The sequence below is a fragment of the Salvelinus sp. IW2-2015 genome, unplaced genomic scaffold, assembly GCF_002910315.2.
Source record: "Salvelinus sp. IW2-2015 unplaced genomic scaffold, ASM291031v2 Un_scaffold871, whole genome shotgun sequence".
Lineage (NCBI taxonomy): Eukaryota > Metazoa > Chordata > Actinopteri > Salmoniformes > Salmonidae > Salvelinus > Salvelinus sp. IW2-2015.
This window is the reverse complement of record NW_019942634.1, coordinates 318815-332428: the sequence shown is the minus strand read 5'-3', so window position 1 is coordinate 332428 and position 13614 is coordinate 318815. Positions and strand designations below refer to the sequence as shown.

The following is a 13614-nucleotide window of genomic DNA, read 5'->3' as shown; positions in this document are numbered from 1 at the left end:
GRTAGTTGTTGCCAGATTGGTTGAAACCATAGAGGATGATAGAGGCCTCTAGTGGTCAAAAGGCTATGTTAGCATGGGCAGCGCCATTGAGGGCTTCCACTATTTTAATTMAGTCAACTGGGTGAGACTTCCAACTTCATTGGCTGATCCCTCCTGMTGACCCTGTTGGAGTCATGTCCAACCCAGTCATCAGAAGGGATCAGCCAATCYTGAAGAATAAAATTGACTACTTCAAAATGGAGATAGCATCTGCATGGGCAGTGCCATTGAGGCTATAATGGCACAGATACAAAGATGAGTCCTATCTCTACAGCTGAAACTTTTGAAAGCTCCCTTTCTGCAAGAATGGGGGGAATGGGTTRTATTTGTCACTGTTCCGACTGTAGCAAAGATACTTTACTCTGAGACTGAAGGCTACAATGTCAACCCTCATGCCAAATACAATGTCTGAGTCTATAGGCTTTAAAATCAAGACATTTTCAAAAACACATAGCAAGCTAAAAGCCCTACTAGCTACATCACTTTGGGCACACACCAAAAAATTTCCACAACAGGCAATCAACAGCCTCCCTTGCTCACGACTGAGTGCACTACAGGCTGGGAAGGCTTAGGGTATGTTCAGGTTCATTGAACAGAAAAGTGTTTACTAAAACTTGGCTTTGTTGCAACCCCCCCTCCCCAGATGTATGCATCAGCCCACATCAAGCCAAACATAATTTTAATTACTATACTCGCAGTTCAAATATTACACATCGACAGATGACAATCGTTTATTACTTGACAGATGAACAAATACAAAGCCATGATAGCAGCATTTCAACTATTTAAATATTTACACTATCACAACACTGAGGACACATATAACCCTTTACAATGTAAACAAATAATAAAGAATGTTTTGAATGCTAGAAAACAAGCCTAACTAACTACTCATCTACAATGAAACAGATTAACCCATGTTCTACTGCAAGGAGTTTGCAGTTTATTTCAAAACCTATTTCCACAGGTGAATGACAAGTGACGGGAGTCCTTTCAGCATACTCATCAGTYGGAGAATCATGATGTTGACATTGTGAATATGGAGTAATAAAATGACAAACCATTAATTATTATTGTCTGTAAGTTATGTGACTCCTGTTTTTAACTGTACATAATTATGTTCTTGTCAAAAAAATGATAGTTGAAAAGACTTCTTGACTGATAATATCATCAAAATGTCAGTGCATAATCAAATGGTCCTTGGTATCCATTGCTCTGACTTCGACTGCCTCTGCCTAGCCACTGTACGACCTGACTCCTTGTCTGTGCATTGACAGATTCTAACACAATATTTCATAAAGATGCCAGCCAAGAGCTACCTATCGATAAAATAATGTATGATATAAAATAATGATTATTGGTGCAACGATTCGGTGAGGGGGGAAAAAACGGAAGAGACACACTGTGCAGGGGGTCTCTGGACTGCTTCAGCAGTGTTGTGTTCATTAGGGCACACAGTAACAAAACATTTTAAAACGTTTCACAATGGAAAAAACAAACAAGCATTTCTTATTGGAGAAGTTCAGTCACTACCTCCCTGTATCAGTCAGTTTTGTTCAGTGTGGTGCTTAATGAACACGACCCATTTAGAAATAGTCTACTACACATCTGTCACGGTCCATTGAAAAACAAAAGGAGCCAGGGTGGACTCTGAATGGTCTTCCTGTGTGTCTGTCACTGAGGGAAGGCKTCATCTTTCATCAGCATGCGTGGGCTCTCCTGGTTGTCCATACGCCGTCTGGGGCCCATCATACCTGTGGAGACAGACTGACTCTATTTATCAAAGTCATCTCCATTCTCCACTCCAAGCAAATTATACTGTGGCTGTGAAATTATGATTATGGGGARGTTCCAGGAGGTTTTTATTTTAGTTACACTCGTCAAATGATCTCTGGAACCACCTTCATATAAAATAGCAATATCTTCTGAGGTGCACAGCGCAACTGCAAAACATCTGACCTAAAACMTATATTTCATATGCGCCACAGTCCACACCTTACTTAATCTCTCAGTCTCAATGACCTAGAACTAGGGTAGAGCGTCTCAGGGACAACTTGCATACAGTATATCCTTTGTCATACTATTGAATTAATGCCAGAGTGTGTATTAGGCCTATCCAAAGAATGAGGCCTAAAGCAATCGCTCCATTTGTCACAATTACCATGCATTTAGTAGTTACAGACTAATGATGATAACTTACCACTCTTATGTTTAAATGATTTGGATCTCCTGGGTGAGTTTGGATTCTACAATYAAAAAGGAATATATATATACATATATTTTTTTAAAGAGTTTACACAAAACTATAAGAAATATGTAATTTAATTGTCTTATTCAATAAAAATAATATGTTCTGTTTAACAGAAAGCTTGACAATCACAACAAGCATTAAAATTGAAGAAATCAAAATTMGGTCTCGTCGCCTTTCAGGATCATGCTGGATACTGTTGGAAACTTTATGAACATATTAAGATAACTTTATTTTTATGGTTTGTTTTGGTCGTGCTTTCCTGTAGTAATTTTATTAGATTGGTTACAACTACACAAACCCCAAGTGCCAATCAACATTCTCCCTTCGATTTCTCACTTGAAATTCAGCTGTGGCACTGGATTCTATTCAGATAAAGCATCAAGAAAAGCAGAATGATCAACTAGTGGCAAAACTATGTTATTACAGAAAATATTTCATTGTGGTTTCAAAGAAAGTGTAAATACCTTATCTGATTTTCTCTTCTTCGCTGCAAAAATMAGAGCATTTTATAAGACACTTGGACATAATTTTCAATGATTTACAAGATATCATAATGTACAAATACACAAGAGAACCAAGCACATTGATAACACTTCAAAGCATATTTCTTAACTACTAGATCAAACATGTACAACTACATTTTGGATGCATGTGCAKACAGTTGAAGTCAACTCTGTTTCAGTTCAAATTAATGTAGAGATTGACTACTGGTATTCACCATTATAGGATTCTAATTTCCATTTGTCTTCTCTTATGAGTAGATACATTTTATATAACTGTCAGTCACCAGGGTTGTGTTTAGTAGGGCACACTGTAGGAAAACGTTTTGCAATGGAAAATAACAAACAAGCAAAAACTAAAGGAGGAAGTACCAGTGACTCGCTCAATACGGAAGTTGTCAGATGACGCAGATGCCCAACGATGAACCATCAAACAGGCAAAGCATCAATACAGGACTAACATTGAATCCTACTACACTGGCTCCGATGCTCGTCGGAAGTGGCAGGGCTTGCAAACTATTACGGACTACAAAAGGCAAGCACAGCCGTGAGCTGCCCAGTGATACGAGCCTACCAGACGAGCTAAATTATTTCTATAGGTGCGCATCTGGGCAAGCAACACTGAAGCATGCAGGAGAGCACCAGCTGTTCCGGATGACTGTGATCACGCTCTCCATAGCCGATGTGAGTAAGACCTTTAAACAGGTCAACATTCACAAGGCTGCAGGTGTAACAGTTTAACTTTAGACCGTCCCCTCGCCCCGACACGGGCGCGAACCAGGGACCTTCTGCACACATCAACAACAGTCACCCACGAAGCATCGTTACCCATCGCTCCACAAAAGCCGCGGCCCTTGCAGAGCAAGGGGAACCAGTACTTCTAGGTTTCAGAGCAAGTGACGTAACTGATTGAAACGCTATTAGCGCGTACCCGCTAACTAGCTAGCCATTTCACATCCGTTACACAGGGCCGACGGATTACCAGGGCGTGTACTCTGAGCATGCGCTGACCAACTGGCAAGTCTCTTCACTGACATTTTCAACCTGTCCCTGACCGAGTCTGTAATACCAACATGTTTCAAGCAGACCACCATAGTCCCTGTGCCCAAGAACACCAAGGTAACCTGCCTAAATGACTACCGACCCATAGCACTCACATGTGTAGTCATGAAGTGCTTTGAAAGGCTGGTCATGGCTCACATCAACACCATTYTCCCAGAAATCCTAGACCCACTCCAATTTGCATACCGCCCCAACAGATCAACAGATGACGCAATCTCTATTGCACTCCACATTGCCCTTTCCCACCCGGACAAAAGGAACACCTACGTGAGAATGCTATTCATTGGATCACTAAGTTAAGGACCCTGGGACTAAACAACTCCCTCTGCAACTGGATCCTMGACTTCCTGACAGGCCGCCCCCAGGTGGTAAGGGTAAGTATTAACACATATGCCACACTGATCCTCAACACGGGGGCCCCTCAGGGGTACATGCTCAGTCCCCTCCTTTACTCCCTGTTCACCCATGACTGCATGGCCAAGCACGACTCCAATTCCATCATTAACGTGGTCCCGTGTGGCTCAGTTGGTAGAGCATGGCGCTTGCAACGCCAGGGTTGTGGGTTCATTCCCCACGGGGGGACCAGGATGAATATGTATGAACTTTCCAATTTGTAAGTCGCTCTGGATAAGAGCGTCTGCTAAATGACTTAAATGTAAATGTAATTAACTTCACCGACAACGATGAGACAGCCTATAGGGAGGAGGTCAGAGACCTGGCGTGTGGTTCCAGCATAACAACTAGTGGTCGACCGATTAATTAGGGCCGATTTCAAGTTTTCAGAAGAATCTGCCTTTTTGGACGACGATTACATTGCAATCCACGAGGAGACTGCGTGGCAGGCTGACCACCTGTTACACGAGTGCAGCATCAAAAGGACCTGTGGCTGCAAGGAGCCAAGGTAAGTTGCTAGCTAACATTAAACTTATCTTATAAAAAACAATCAATCCTAACATAATCACTAGTTAACTACACATGGTTGATGATTTTACTAGGTTAACTAGCTTGTCTGCTTTGCATATAATGAATGCGGTGACTGTTAATTGAAGTAGGCTGTGATTCGATGATAAATTTCGCCAAACAGGTGATGATTTAACAAAAGCACAATCGTTGCACAAAAGTAACTAGCCATAAACATCAATGCCTTTCTTAAAATCAATACACAGAAGTATATATTTTTAAACCTGCATATTTAGTTAAAAGAAATGCATGTTAGTAGACAATATTAACTAGAGAAATTGTCACTTCTCTTGCGTTCTGTGCAAGCAGAGTCAGGGTATATGCAGCAGTTTGGGCCGCCTGGCTCGTTGCTGTGTGAAGACCATTTCTTCCTAACAAAGACCGTAATTCATTTGCCAGAATTTTACATAATTATGACATAACATTGAAGGTTGTGCAATGTAACTGCWATATTTAGACTTAGGGTTGCCACCRGTTCGATAAAATACGGAACACTTCCGTATTTCACCAAAAMAATAAACGCTTTGTTTTCMAAATGATAGTTTCTGGATTTGACCATATAAATGACCAAAGGCTCATTTTGCTGTGTGTTTATTATATTATAATTAAGTCTATGATTTGATATTTGATAGAGCAGTTTACCTACCACCGCTCAGTCAGCAGCAGGCTCGTAAGCATTTATTCAAACAGCATTTTACTGCATTTGCCAGCAGCTCTTAGCAATACTTGAGGCACAGCGCTGTTTATGACTTCAAGCCTATCAACTCCCGAGATTAGGCTGGCAATACTAAAGTGCCTATAAGAACATCCAATAGTCAAAGGTATATGAAATACAAATGGTATAGAGAGAAATAGTCGACACGTCATAATGCCTATAATAATGACAACCTAAAACTTCTTAAATGGGAATATTGAAGAGTCATGTTAAAAGGAACCATCAGCTTTCATATGTTCTCATGTTCTGAGCAAGGAACTTAAACATTAGTTTTACATGGCACATATTGCACTTTTACTTTCTGTATTTTTGCATTATTTAAACCAAATTGAACATGTTTCATTATTTATTTGAGACTAAATTGATTTRATTTATGTATTATATTTAGTTAAAATAAGTGTTCATTGTTCATTCAGTATTTTTGTAATTGTCAATATCACACACATATATATATAAAAATCGTCCGATTAATCAGTATRGGCTTTTTTTGGTCCCCCAATAATCGGTATCAGCGTTGAAAAATCATAATCGGTCGACCTCTAATAAAAACCTCTCCCTCAACGTGATCAAAACAAAGGAGATGATCGTGGACTACAGGAAAAGGAGAGCCGAGCACGCCCCCATTCTTATTGACGGGGTTGTAGTGGAAAAGGTTGAGAGCTTCAAGTTCCTTGGTGTTCCCATCACTAACGCACTGTCATGGTCCAAACACACCAAGGGCAGAGGGCAAACAAAACCTATTCCCACTCAGGAGACTGAAAAGATTTGGCATGGGTCCTCAGATCCTCAAAAAGTTATACAGCTGCACCATCAAGAGCATCCTGACTGGTTGCATCACTGCCTGGTATGGCAACTGGCACTAGAGGGTAGTGCGTACGGCCCAGTAAATCCAGGACCTCTATAACAGGCGGTGTCAGAAGGCCCTAAAAATTGCCAAAGACTCCCAAGTCATAGACTGTTCTCTCTGCTACCGCATGGCAAGTGGTACCATAGAGCCAAGTCCAGGTCCAAAAGGCTTCTTAACAGCTTCTACCCCCAAGCCATAAGCGTCCTGAACAGCTAATCAAATCGCTACCTGTGCCCCCGCACATTGACTCTGTACCGGTTGCCAGGGTTGGGGAGTAAAAGATTACAATTAAAAAAAATGTGTTATCTGTTACTTTACCATAAAAAATATTGTAATCAGATTACAGCTACRTTTGAAAAACTAGATGATTACGTCGAGGATTACTTTTAAATTCAGAAAGCATGTTATATCCATTGATTCTTGAAGAATATCATTTATAAATGCCTCATGAGTTTTAGTTCAACTGCCACACTCCACGAGAACCCAAAATATAAATATAAGCTTGTTTTTCTCCATCGTTTGTAAACATTGTAAATGTAAACAAACACTGTATATCCTCACAACATGGTTAAAACATGTTGATAACATGGATGGTCAGTCCTTACATCCATAGCTCTGTCTATTAATCTGAGAGTGGTTACATTTCTCCAGGRCCATCCCTCAGCTTTTTACCAAAACCGAGGTGGGGTAGCCTTTTTGTTATTGTTTCATCTGTGGATTTACCGTTTAAARAGTTATAGATTATCAAGATATCAAAGTCTTACCAACAAAAAGGTAAACAATAGGCCTATAGCAAATGCAGCATARGGCATTCCTTTTTCACATGTAAATAGCACTTTTCAGTAGCACTCAAAGTATGCCATTCCATGAGAACAGCATTTATTTTTCAACTCGAATCAATGAGCCCAATCAGTCCTCCATGACAACAAAATCAGAAACAGAGTAGGGCTGGCTAATAAGTCCTTAGTTTTGGGGTTATGCTCAGGTAAAACAATTTGGCTAATCTATACTTCCAAGTCCTATTCTTGAAGATCAAAGGGTAAAACATTTATTGGAATGACTGGAATTCTGATAGACTTTGGTTTTTAATGTAAAGATATAATTGAATCATATTATTATATGTAGTAGAAAGTGATSGGTTAGAAGAAGCCTACATAACCAACCCTTAAAGTAAAATTTTACATCCATATATGGCCAGCTATGTAAACTTTAACATTGATTTATCCTACAATAGATGTTGTTCAATTGCTAACATACATTTTTGTCTTCTAATGCCTTTTAAGGAGAAAGTAATCTAATAGTAATGGAATGTAATCAGATTACGTTACTGAGTTTGAGTAACCCAAAAGTTATGTTACTGATTACAATTTTGAACAGGTAACTAGTAACTAACGGATTACATTTAGAAAGTAACCTACCCAACCCTGCCGGTACCCCCTGTATATAGCCTCGTTACTGTTATTTTATTGTTTCTCTTTATTTATTTTTTATATTTTCTWATTTTCTTCATTATAATTTTWATGTATTTATTGTTTACTTCAGTTTATTTAGTAAATACTTTCTTAACARGTATTTTTTCTTAAAATTGCATAGTTGGTTAAGGGCTTGTAAGTAAGCATTTGATTGTATTCAGCACGTGACAAATAAAATGTGATTTGATTTAACRTCTGTTCTTATTGGATAAGATCATTTAGTACCTTTGTTTCACAACGTTTGCTCTTGTTTTCTGCCTACTAAACAGGACCCAGATCACCTTGAAAAGGAGGGTGAAAGCCAGTCCTTTACCTTTCTTTTCCGCCCCATAGGACCAGTCGTTATCATTGACGTCATCATTATCCTCCTGGTCGCTCTCTGATTTATTGTTAGTGTTGTTGCCGGTGACTATTCTGTGTGGGGAAGAAATGACAGTCAGTGACATCATCCATTGATTTATGGCCAGACCTGGGTTCAAAATACTATTTGAAATCATTTCCAATACTTAATCTGCGCTTAAATTGAGCTTGTGTGGTTTTATGGACCAATAGAATAGTCTCAAAACGYCAAACCCCGCCCATCTGTTACTCCAGGCAGGCTAAAGCAAAGTACTTGAAAGAATCCTTCCTTCAGGATTGCTTGAGAAAGTAAGGCTACAGTTTAATTAAAAGTGTGCAAACTATATTTGATTAGAAAATAATAATACCCTGTTGTGGTATGAGGAAAGGGTAAAACATATATTTTTAAAGATGTTTTATTGTCACATACACCAGATAGATGCAGTGAAATGTGTTGTTTTACAGGGTCGGCCATAATAGTACAGCGCCACTGAAGCAAATGAGGGTTAAGTGCTTTGTTCAAGGGCACAWCAACAGATGTTTCACCTTGTCGGCTTGGGTATTCGAGGCAGCAACTCCAGTCTTAACTTCATTACATTGCTGTCTGCACTGCAATGTCAACTGGTTTTAGGGTAGCTGTGTTTAAAGGTTAGCTCAACCAAAACGAAAATACTTGTCTGGTTGAAAACGGCCTATGAGGCATCGACATTAGTCAGAAACATTTATTCTAGTGCCAAAATGTAATACAAAGTGTAAATAGGATCATTTTGGTCATTAAGTCAATATCTTCCAAAACTATGACAAATTCCTAAATCCTTGGATATTTATGATTTGGTTTTTGATTTCAATCATGCCCAGTCTTGCCCACTAAAAGGGGATGGTAACGCCTAAGGAGATTTGTCATGCACGGAGAAGCAGCTGAGCTGAGTTCAGCAGAATCAACCTACAGCCTGCCCATTTCTTTACAGACAACAGAAATACCCATTAGCACGCAGCGCCTCAGTCTTGTTTACATGAAACAATACATAGTTGCCAATGTTATGTTGAAAGAACGAGACTTGGTCTTTATAAAGGGSTTGTTTTCCCTCCCCCCAACTCAAACATCCTCACATTCGTGAYATAACATTAGCATCATAAACACAAGTATCAAAGGTATTCTAGAAAGGAAGAAATGCTCAGGGTTTAGGATTCTTGACCAATCACATTGTCATGCTGCGTCATGTGGTTGCTAAAGCCATCCATCTCGTAAAGTATGGTTGCTCTTTAGGATCAGTAAAGAGGAACACACAACAACAGGCTATTAGCGAACAAAACACTCCCACTTCAAACTCTGGTTGCTTCAGTCATGGCTTCTAGCATTTCATAACAAGGATGTGGAAAAGGGAGGCAAAATTAGTGAGTTCAGACACCCCTTTAAAGATGTCAGTAACCGCATCAATATGACATACAGTTGAAGACGGAAGTTTACATACACCTTAGCCAAATACATTTAAACTCAGTTTCACAATTCCTGACATTTAATCCTCGTAAAAAAATTCCCTGTCTTAGGTCAGTTAGGATCAGCACTTTATTTTAAGAATGTGAAATGTCAGAATAATAGTTGAGAGAATTATTTATTTCAGCTTTTACTTCTTTCATCACATTCCCAGTGGGTCAGAAGTTTACATACACTCAATTAGTATTTGGTAGCATTGTCTTTAAAATTGTTTAACTTGGGTCAAATGTTTTGGGTAGCCTTCCACAAGCTTCCCACAATKAMTTGGGTGAATTTTGGCCCATTCCTCCTGACAGAGCCGGTGTAACTGAGTCAGGTTTATTGTAGGCCTCCTTGCTCACACATGTTTTTTCAGTGCTGCCCACACATTTTTTATAGGATTGAGGTCATGGCTTTGTGATGGCCACCCCAATACCTTGACTTTGTTCTCCTTAAGCCWTTTTGCCACAACTTTGGAAGTATGCTTGGGGTCATTATCCATTTGGAAGACCCATTTGCGACCAAGCTTTAACTTCCTGACTGATGTCTTGAGATGTTGCTTCAATATATCCACATAATTTTCCACCTCATGATGCCATCTATTTTGTGAAGTGCACCAGTCCCTCCTTCAGCAAAGCACCCCCACAACATGATGCTGCCACCCCCGTGCTTCACGGTTGGGATGGTGTTCTTCAGCTTGCAAGCCTCCCCCTTTTTCCTCCAAACATAARGATGGTCCTTATGGCCAAACAGTTCTATTTTTGTTTCATCAGACCAGAGGAAATTTCTCCAAAAAGTATKATCTTTGTCCCCATGTGCAGCTGKAAACCGTAGTCTGGCTTTTTTATGGTGGTTTTGGAGCAGTGGCTTCTTCTTTGCAGAGCGGCCTTTCAGGTTATGTCGATAAAGGACTTGTTTTACTGTGGATATAGATACTTTTGTACCTGTTTCCTCCAGCATCTGCACAAGGTCCTTGCTGTTGTTCTGGGATTGATTTTCACTTTTCACATCAAAGTACGTTAATCTCTAGGAGACAGAACATGTCTCCTTCCTGAGCGGTATGACGGCTGCGTGGTCCCATGGTGTTTATACTTGCGTACTATTGTTTGTACAAATGAACGTGGTACCTTCAGGCGTTTGGAAATTGCTCCCAAGMATGAACCAGACTTGTGGAGGTCTCCACTTTTTTTCTGAGGTCTTGGCTGATTTCTTCTGATTTTTCCATGATGTCAAACAAAGAGGCACTGAGTTTGAAGGTAGGCCTTGAAATACATCCACAGGTACACCTCCAATTGACTCAAATTATGTCAATTAGCCTATCAGAAGCTTCTAAAGCCATGACATAATTTTCTGGAATGTTCCAAGCTGTTTAAAGGCACAGTCAACTTAYTGTACGTAAACTTCTGACCTACCGCAATTATAATACAGTGAATTATAAGTGAAATAATCTGTCTGTAAACAATTGTTGGAAAAATGACTTGTGTCATGCACAAAGTAGATGTCCTAACCGACTTGCCAAAACTATAGTTTGTTAAGAAGAAATTTGTGGYGCGGTTGAAAAACGAGTTTTAATGACTCCAACCTAAGTGTATGTAAACTTCCGACTTCAACTGTACATGTATTGCCCAACTGCAATGTAGATGACATAGCCTTAAATAATTGGTTAATTTGCATAGTGCGACTTCTTTGTGGACYGTCTCGAACATGACAATTGTTTCAGTTGTGCGGGGCGGGTAGGTAGCTAACCTGCGGTTGGCTATGCGGCTGCTATTGCGCCCCATGCCCAGGCATTTCTCCAAGTGAGGGGCGAAGCGCGACGCAGCGATGCTCCGGCTGCAGTTGGGACAGACACACTCCTTGTTCTTCCACTGGTTGTACACCTGCCCGAACACATCCACTCCTGGCTGGTCCACAATTTCTACTCATGCAAAAAATAAAGAGAAAGAAAAATTATAGTTCAAAGCACTTTACATAGTAAAGGTATATATTATATATTGCAATCATTGTATGGTGGTGTAGTTAGCAAATTAAGAATTGTGGAATGATATCTTCTGTACACGTCTTTATCTTAACCATTGTTAAACAATAATTAAAAAAAATAGGTGAGTAGAAAGTAGAAATACATACCAAAGTCCCTCATGGTTTCTTGGTCCGTGTCTTCCAGGAAAAAGTAGCCCTGCTTGACGGCCCGGTGTACCTCAAAGCACAGGCCCAGACAAGCATCCTCCACCAGGTCAGAAAGGATGTCCTGAGCTACGCCCTGCCAACCACCACAGCATTATTATATAGAACCAGGATATAGCCTTTCTATGGAATGATACTGTGAGATGAGTTGYCTACAGAACGGATTCACACTAGGGCCAAACAGTCAAGCTGAATTGCGCTGGCCAGGTTACGCATCGGCCATAGCTGCAGTCCAAATGACACACAGTCCAAATGTTTAAGCCTTTGTCTAAGACTAAAATGAAATGTGTGGGTGAAAAAACGATACCCTCATGTATAGTCCACACAGGACTAAACCAAACCTACTACTATATTTACCTCCAGCTTGCTGTTGTCCAGGCTGGACATCGAAACCTCATCCATTTTCATTTGCCAGAATTAGAAGATGAGCCCACACTTCTGTGTTCATGCTGTAAAGCAGCATGCATTGGCCAAGACGGGGCTAGACCAGACAGGAGAGAAGACACATATCATAACACATAATTTAATCTTCATACATTACATTTACAATGTAAACTATATTTTAATGAGTCATGGTAAGGAGTGTGGGGAGCAACAACAAGCAATGAAACATTGTAACAAAGGGTGACACAACTAAATGCACAATGAATTATATTTAAAAAAGTGTTATCTAGGCTATTCACGTTAATAACCTGTCATTTATGACAAAAAAATAATTGGATTATTCGTTGTTTGTCGTACAAATCAGATAACGACATGCTACGTTTCCTGCTTTGCATCATATATCGTTTACAGAACAGCATTGAATAAATGTGTTCCTTATATTCTTTTTTAAAAATCATACAGAAGTCCTCGGCCCCTACTATGGGGCATAACATTGTCCAGTATGCACAATTGAAAATAACGCAGATAGACACCATTGCATTCGTGTCGATTTCAGATTAGCAGAAAGAGACGGGGGATATTTTGTGATTATTTACAGAAAATAACAAAAATACTGGAAATAAATGTATCATCATCAACCTAACATATGGTGCAATCGGAAGCAATTGTAAGACTTTGAATGTTACTTCAAGAAACAGATTACTGCGAAGCACGCTATGGTTTGTTTAGTGCACTGCTGCTGATCGTTTTAAAAACTCGATACATTGTGTCACAAGAAAAATATCACTTCACGGTTGTAGCTCCCTTTAGCCTTGACGATCACAACAATTAGATACATGCCAGTCCATAAATGTTTTTTTATTTACCTATATCGGAAGGCATCCATCTTTACATCAGACGACTCAGGCAGTAGCAATCGATCGCTACACAAGAGAACGCCAAACACTAGCAGCATTGCTGTCTTCAGTGAACCCAGCCGGCTATTGTCAGTGGATTTAAGCWTGTCCACGTACAGTCCAAGTGACCCATATTCTCCCACTCCAGTCTTTAACACTCTCTCTTTCTCTCTGGGATTTACATATAACATGATTTGTGATTTTATGGTAAATGTCTGCTTTAAAAACTTGGCAGAATGGCTTTAGTTGTTGAAATAGCAAATAGAGGCAAGTTAATAAATGCTGATTGCAATACAGCATTCCTCATTAGAGGTCCCCTCACATACAATTAAAAGAGACATCATGAAAAAAATAACACTTCCCTTCTCTACCGTGTATCTCAATATTGGTATCATCCCGGCCCTTGTTTTAGCATGCAGGTGTTGAGAATTATAATGTAGATGCATATCAATATTATATTTMAGATAAATGTACATGATTGACACATTGGT

General features: G+C 39.7%; 1 protein-coding gene across 5 annotated transcripts; it reads right to left on the bottom strand.

Annotated features, from left to right (window-relative positions):
• Positions 1 to 1452: 1452 nt before the first annotated feature.
• On the bottom strand, positions 1453 to 13252 carry LOC112069047 (ataxin-7-like protein 3). 5 transcript variants are annotated; one of them, XM_024136309.2, is made up of 9 exons: positions 13094 to 13252; positions 12201 to 12324; positions 11787 to 11919; positions 11406 to 11577; positions 8160 to 8260; positions 2755 to 2777; positions 2627 to 2652; positions 2240 to 2285; positions 1453 to 1793 (listed from the first exon to the last, which is right to left on the bottom strand). In XM_024136309.2, the coding sequence occupies exons 2-9, from the start codon at positions 12249 to 12251 to the stop codon at positions 1788 to 1790; spliced, it is 558 nt and encodes a 185-aa protein (XP_023992077.1). In that variant the 5' UTR covers positions 12252 to 12324; positions 13094 to 13252; the 3' UTR covers positions 1453 to 1787. The 5 variants fall into 5 exon arrangements, 4 of the variants coding, with proteins under 4 accessions (XP_023992077.1, XP_023992075.1, XP_023992074.1 ...); XM_024136306.2 differs by having other exon boundaries at positions 1618 to 1806; XR_002893665.2 differs by having other exon boundaries at positions 1749 to 1793; positions 2589 to 2652.
• Between the last annotated feature and the right edge of the window lie 362 nt (positions 13253 to 13614).